Raw genomic sequence first — 7,751 nt, 5'->3', positions numbered from 1 at the left:
AGGGCGAAAGCCACACAAGGAAACAGCCGCGATACCTTATCAAAAGCTGGTTTGCCACCACCACAGTACACACAGTAGCACACACCCAGTCTCCCAGAGGAGACGGACGAGAAGGATGCATGATTACTACTGGAATATCCTACGCAAAAAAGAGAATTCCAGCATTACTGCTACAGACACATCAGGATTTGCAGCTGCAATGCCCCAATGCAGCGCGCAAGTACCTGACAATTCCCATCCACCAGTGTCCAATTTTGCAGGCTACTACGTGCTCCAGTTTTGCAACCATGATTGTACGATTGACACTGCATACAAAGGGAAAATCTGCCTAGGAGTACACGATCCTGATGGTACCTAAAGTAACGAGACAGAGACGCAGCAACCAACAGCAGGCACATAATATGCCATGGCAAGAAACTGGATGTTGAATTGAATGGAACAAACCTTATTTTTCCAATTCTTATTTTTTGTCCATTAATTGATCAACAAACACATCATCAAACAATCCGTACGTGGATACATACATGGCGTACACACACACATACATACAGGACCTGAACTGAGCTACTGCCAACAGCTGATGACTAATAAATAAGTACTTAGACTACCAGTGGTACTTATATTATTCTCAAGCACTAATCCAATCCAGATACGAGCTCAAAAAAGAAACCAACTTAACTGCTAAGTAAATGACAGCAAGTAGACGCAGCACAACAGAGCAAGGGAGAGGAGGAACATATACATGTGGACAACTTAACAGCCAGGGCCAGCCTCAGTCTGTCTTCCCTCCGAGACTGACAGACACAACACAATCATAGGATGGGAGAGCTGATGCAGCTGTAGGGATGGACGACGATTCCACGCCATTTGCTTGGTACTCGCTCCTCTTTGTTTTGTGCAATAAGGAGAAGACTGGACTGGACCTGCTGCTTATTGTTCTTGTTCTGTTGCAAGAAACAGCTCACAAGGAAAGCAAGGATAGACCACATTCCTGTTCTGAGTTGTGACAGTCCCCAACAGCAAACCCGCCATGATCCTTCAGGAGCTTTGCTACTGTGGATGCTGCAATGCAAGCAGGGGTGGAGTGACACAAGAGACCCAGTAGTGACTAGTGACAAGCAAGCAAGCGGCTGGACCTCCAATGCCGCCGCCGGCCGACGCTGAATGGGAAGAACAGAGCAGAGCAGAGCAAGCCTTGCATTTCCTTTCTTTCCTTGTTGCAGTGAAATTGAGCAGGTGATGAGCGATGATAATCTGTTGCAGCTGCTTTGCTTGATTGCTTACTTGAAGGCCACCCAATTCGGGTGGCCAACACGACACTAGAAGAAAGGAAAAGGAAGCCCAAAAAAAAAAGGAAGGAAGGCGACATGGCTGCGACTGAGAGTGACACTATCAGTCTATCCATCCCTCCCGAATTGAGCACGCACACAGCACAAGACTGACTGACTGACTGACAGAGAGACAAGACACGCGGAATGGAGCTGAGCAGCCAAGCCAAGCAAACCGGAGAAGTCGGAATTGGAAACCCTAGTGAAAGGGGAAGAGTAGGCCAGGCCGCCCTAAAACCCTAGCGGCGGCGGACGGGACACAGGAAGCGGAGATGAGTGAGATGACGAGGACCCTCAGCCGCTCAGCGTGCGGTCTCCTCCTCGGCCCGGCCGGCGGTGGCGGCGGCCGCCGTGGGAGCGGGCCCGCCGGAGAAGGAGGCGAGCAGGTTGAGGTTGCCCTGCGCGACGGGGAGGTAGTTGCCGACCCTGGCGGCGGCGGCCGCGGCCACCATCATCTCCGGTGCGGCCGCGAAGCTCCAGAGCTGGCCGAAGTCGGCCCGCGCCGGCAGCGCCCAGAACCCCGGTGCCGGGGCGGCGACGGTGGGCTCGGCGTCGGCGCCGTCCCCGCGGACGCGCTTGCCGAGGATGAAGGGCGCGGCGGCGGCGTGCGGGAGGCCGCCGGTGGGGGAGGCGGCCAGCGGGTGCGGGCTGGTGGAGGACGGGGATGAGGTGGAGAAGGAGGCCGGCGTGGTGCCGGTGCCGGTGGCGGCGATGATGGAGGGCTCGGCCTGGCGGAGCAGCCACTCGATGGTCTGGCCGTCGGACTTGTGGCCGAGCTCCCGCGTGAGCTGGAACACGCGGGCGGCGCAGATGATGGGCATGCGGATGCGCCGGCCACGCCCGTCCACCTTGCTGTGGCGGTCCTTGGAGGGCGCCTTGCGGACGGCCAGCGCGCCGGAGTTGCCGTTGCCGTTGGAGGCCGGCACGAGCTGCTTGTCCGCGGGCGCGGCGCTGCCGCTGCCGTCTGGCCTCGTCGTCATGAGGAGGGTGGCACGGACGGACGGAGGCTGCCCCTGGCCCAATTCGCTGTGGGACTGGCTGAGCGAGCGAGCTTGAGCTTGGGTGCCTGGGTGGAGGAGGCGGTGGTGACTGGTGGCTGCCGACTGGCGGACTGGCGGAGCAGAGCAGGAAGAGAGGCGGAATGGAGCCGGTAGAGGGCGGGGCGGGGCCAATGATTGGGGCCCAAGCCGCCCGGTGGGTGGAGACAGCACATGGGGGAGCGGTGGGGACCACGAGCCCCACCCTCGCGTCCCCACTCCCAGTCTGACCGGTGGGCTCGGGAGGATGGTAGAACCCATATGTCAGTTACAGGGATTACCTGTGACTCGGGTAGCGTAGCTGAAGGTAATAGAGGCGAGGGGGGGCCTCGTCCCCTCTGGCCTGTGCCCCTGCTCCCTCGCCCCACCCAGCGTGTGAAAACAAGTGGTGCGTTCGCTGGTATGACCAGCCAGTTTCAGCCGGCTGCTCCTCCTCGCAACGACCCAGTCAGTTTTAGCCGCTTCTTCCTCAAAACAACTAGTTAGTTTCAGTCAAATTTTAACCAGCGAACGGGGCCAAGACCATCCGATCCAAATATGATCCGAAGCGAAATGGATTTTCACCGGGGACATGTATGTACATTTAAATATACAGTACATTATATTTTGGATGCAAAACAGTTACATATGAAGCAACTACCTTTTTATCCATGAATCGATAAATACGATCCTATGTGCCATCTCTATAAAATTTAGATAAAAAGTAAATTTAAACAAGTTTATTTTTAGGGCATGCATCGTAAGTGTCATTGCGGACGATTTGTCTGAAACCAAGGGCTCGTTTGGTTCATAGGAAAAACATAGGAAGATCAAAGGAATCAAGTTCCAATAGGATTTTTCACTGTAGCAGTGTTTGGAAAAAAGGAAGAGACCCAAACCGTTCCAGACGAAAGGCAATGGAACCTGCAATTTTGGAGGAAAGAAAACATGAGGTCTGACCTCATGGGAATATTTCCTGCGGCTCATGCACTCTCACGCGCACTAATCTGCATACTCCCTCATGCATGCATGCACAGTAATTAGCTCCTATTTAATCTAAACAATTATGTTTAGCACAAACCAATAAACTTTCATGCTATTAGTATTCCTGTGTTAGCATTCCTGTCTTCCAAACACTTGTTTCTACAAAATTCCTGTGTTTTCCAATCCTCTGTTTTACACCTCTATTCCTTTCTCATTCATGTGTTTTCTCTCGTTCCTGTGTTTTGCATCCCTCCGTTCCAAACAGGCCCCGAACGGTTGTGCGAAACATCCTCATCGCCTCAAGAAAGGTGACTAGGCGAGAAAGGGGAATCAAGCCAGGCCAGCCATGTATGAAGGGAATGGATACGACAGAAGTCTACTCCGGTTGGTTTCCTGCCTTCACCCTTTGGTTAAGTATGTTCAACTCTCTCTCTGATTTTGGTTTAATTATCCCAAAAAATGAATCAATTTGCAAGTCTTCATATTTATTTTTCAGTTGTGTGACAAAGATCACTTTTTTGCCCCGTGCAACATTCCTCTCCATGACACCACCACTACTCATTCTATGACGAAGGGATTTTGCGCCACGAGATCCGCCACCACAAGGGATATCAACGGGGAATTTCATGCCAAGGGATACGGGTCACCTTTTTTGTGCTTGTTTGTGGTACAAAATTGAAACTAGTAGTATCTTAAGATGAGAATTAAATAAAGGAAAGGAAACCAAGCTTCCAAACCTTTGTTAGTTGTGTAGTCCATCAGGAGAACCATTTCTTCTTCCTTGTCAACCGCTTCTCTTATGTTTCACTTCGTCCAGTCCAACTAACTTTTCGGTTGGGTTCGAAAAACATGCAAGTCTTCCCCTCGGCCGCAATAGGGCAGCCCGGTCGACAAACCTCAGCCACCGTTTTAGACATGTGGCAAACCATAGGGCAAAACTCAAAACACATTCCGTTTCAAGTTTTACGCAAATTGGATGTATGTATCCATCAACTTGTTTTTACACGAATTTTAAATTCTTGGACTTGGATTAGCCAGATAACCCGGTCTCTGATCTTCTTCTTTTCGAAGAGCGTCGTCACAACCAAATTGGATCTTGTCCACCAGCCCGGGCGTTGCAGCAGTGTTGCTGTGCTTTGTGACTTGTGAGCTAGTTAGTCACCACGAAGAAATCGGAATGAAACAGCAGCCACAGGATGTGGATATTGTTGCTGCATGGTACAAGAAAGAGGAAGGACTAGGACTAGGACTGGCACTAGGTGAGGCAATGACGTTTCTTTGGATGGTTAGCAAGAGGCACACACTTGGCGGGTGCCACGTCAGCCAGAAATATTTGTTACTTGTTGGATATTTGGATTTGAAACTGAGAACGATTCGACTACATTTTAGGAAAGATATGGATATGGATGGCTCCATCATCAAATCGCTCGGCAAGGAAATGTAAAAAGAAAAGGAGAAATGGGAATTACGTACATGATTGTGATGGCTGACACGACGGAGACCACAAGTAAAAAATACTCCATTCGCTCCAAGTTGATCACTCGTTTTATTCAAAAAAAAATTATACCAACATAGTCATTCTTAAAGAACTTTTGTTAATAAAGCAGGCCACAACAAAAGAAATGATATTTTGTATAAATTTTTGAATAAGACAAGTGGTCAAACTTGAAGTCAAAAAAGTCAAACGAACTATAATTTAGAACGGATTTAGTAAAATAAAAATGGATGTGCATGTCCGCCACTACCTTGCATATGTAGCTATATATAGCTGCTTCCTCGCCTACATAGACAAGACGTTAGTTCTCGTTTAACCAAAAACAAATTGCTCTCTTGCTATAACAATTTGATCTGATTCAAAATTACGCCTAACAAAAGAGGAGATAAAAAACATGTCGGCACTTGCAAGGGCCGGAGTGAGCTAGCAGGTGGCTGAGGGCTGAGGCGGCAAAACTAAAAGCAGCAGCTTAGGCTTAGGCCATGTTCGGCTGCTTCGTATTTCTCTTCTATATAAGCCTTTGTTTAGTTTCACCCCCAAAATCCAAAAAGTTGCTATAGTATCTATCACATTGAATGTTTACGGCTCGTACATGGAGCATTAAATGTAGACGAAAAGAAAAACTAATTGTACAGTTTGGTGGGAAATTGCGAGACGAACGTTTTAAGTCTAATTAGTCAATGTTTGGACACTATTTACCAAATAAAAACGAATGTGCTACAGTAGCCCCAAAATCCAAATTTGACGAATTAAACAAGGGCTAAATTTATACATCAGAGTGACAGTGATGTGATGGAGGAGAACCTCCCATGCATGCTCATCTGCGGGCGCCTGGAGAGGGGAGAGAGGGTGGGTGTGGCATCGCTATCGAGCCCGTACGACGGACGATCCGAATCGGATCGGGTCCCGTCCCTTCCAGTTTCCTTCACACAGGCAGGTAGGGCCCACGCTGTCCAGCTCTTCCTCGGTGGCTATCCGTTGGTGACGTCGGCGTGGACCCTCTACTCTGAAAGTCTGTCCCGTCCGGATCCGCTGCGGCTGCGGCTGCGCTCACCCAATCACTCACTGGTGCTCTGCTCCCAAGTCCCAAGTTTCCTGGAATTCTCACAGTGACAGTGCAGGAGATAGATCGAGTAAAAAAACAGTGTTTGTTACTACGGGTTACGGCGGTGGCCCACCCAATCCGTGTAAACGCCAATCCTTCTGTTCACCAGTCACCGGACTCACCGCAAGCCTAACAGTAGTAACGTGCAGGTGGACACTGGACTGGAGCTGCTGCAAGTGGAGGGAGCTACCTGGTCCGATCATCCCAGCCCTAGCCACCTGTTGGGCTTACCTTATAATCTACACTATTCAACTTATTTTTTCAGCCGGAATAGTATTTTTCTCTCACAACAATTCAACCAGAACAGTGTTTTCAGCCAATTCGGCTAAGTTTTAGCAAGCCGAACATGACAATATTCTACCCAAATAAAATAATTACTTCCTCCATCCCAAAACAATACTACCATTCTAAGTAGGTCTGTTTGAATTAAGTCAAACTTTTATTAAGTGTTCGGGCTGCTGCTGCCGCCGGGGCGCGCTCGAGGAGACGCGGCCGCCGGGGTGAGGACGAGCGTGGCCACCATGGTGCGGGCCACCGCGGCTGCCATGGTGCGCATGAGCACGGCTGCCGGGGCGCGGGCAGCCGCGGCCACCGTGGCTCCGGGAAGGGTGGGGCGGAACAGGGACGGGGCCAGGGCTTGGCTCGACTTGGTGCAGGGAGGGGCGGCGTGCTGGCGAGGCCGCCGGCAAGGGCGGGGCGGAGGAGCGGGCGAGGCCGCGGGGACTCGGCTCATGGCGGCAGCAGGTCAGGGCGTGGGCGGCGTGGGGGAGAAAGAGAAGGAAAAAAATGGAAAAGAGAAAGAGGCAGGGGTATTAAGGACATTTCACCGCTCTTCTCTATCCTCTAGACCCGGAAATGAATATTTTATTCGGTTCGGTGTCCACCAGCAAATTTGACAAAGAAGGAGAGTGTCTATCAGCAAAATGCTCTATTTTGCATGTCCAGCAGCAAATAGAGGTCATTTTCCAGTGTCCCGTAGCCAATTTTGCCATAAAAAATATACTTATTCTATTGATTCATCTAGTGGCTTTCACTAAGCATCACATATATTACTATCTTTTATACATATTTGATCGAGCATGAGATTCGTTGGCTCAACGAAAAAGCGAGGGCCACATTTTTTTTTGAGACAAAGAGAGCAATATACTACTACACCAGTAGTACAATGAGGCTGTTCGTTGGTTGGTTTCTGGACTGATAAGCCTAGCTGATGTTGGTTTGTTGTGAGAAGAAAACACTGTTGACTGGCTGATAAGCCCTGGCTGAAACCAACAAACAAACATGCTGAATTTACCACTCATTTCAAGTCTCCTTCAGTTACACCGGCTGTGTTTCGCCAGTGCTCCTACTACCTTGCCTCCACTAGACATTATTATTGTATTTCACATTTGTAAGGACACAGACAGTTTGTTCGTTGGTTGGTTTCTGGGCTGATAAATCCGGCTGGTACTGGTTTGTTGTGAGAGAAAAATACTATATCATAGCTGATAAGTTCTGACTGAAACCAACATACGAACAGGCTGAAAGAAGAAGAGAATCTAATCTAACACGGGAGGAGTACACAGTTAAGCAACTAACACGACATGCCTCTCCTAATCTATCTAACACGGTGCTATACCTAACTGTACGCCTCGTCTGCAGGCAGCATCCCCATTTCCGGCTGCCAATCCTTAATAATCTGGGTTTGTATTCGCGAATGCATACATATTGCTTGCCTTTAGGAATTGATGTGGACTACTAGTACGAACAAGAATGTTTTCCTTATCTTGATTATCTATTAATATATTATAAAGTGCGGGTGTACTACATTATGAATGATTAGT

General features: G+C 49.5%; 1 protein-coding gene across 1 annotated transcript; it reads right to left on the bottom strand.

Annotated features, from left to right (window-relative positions):
• Nucleotides 1-588: 588 nt before the first annotated feature.
• LOC136464917 (transcription factor TCP7-like) lies at nucleotides 589-2,906 on the bottom strand. The gene has a single exon (XM_066463865.1). The coding sequence runs from the start codon at nucleotides 2,624-2,626 to the stop codon at nucleotides 1,631-1,633; it is 996 nt and encodes a 331-aa protein (XP_066319962.1). The 5' UTR covers nucleotides 2,627-2,906; the 3' UTR covers nucleotides 589-1,630.
• Nucleotides 2,907-7,751: the final 4,845 nt, after the last annotated feature.

This window comes from Miscanthus floridulus, chromosome 7 (assembly GCF_019320115.1).
Source record: "Miscanthus floridulus cultivar M001 chromosome 7, ASM1932011v1, whole genome shotgun sequence".
Taxonomy (NCBI): domain Eukaryota; kingdom Viridiplantae; phylum Streptophyta; class Magnoliopsida; order Poales; family Poaceae; genus Miscanthus; species Miscanthus floridulus.
Note: the sequence above shows the minus strand (reverse complement) of the source record. Positions and strands in the feature narration are given on the sequence as shown.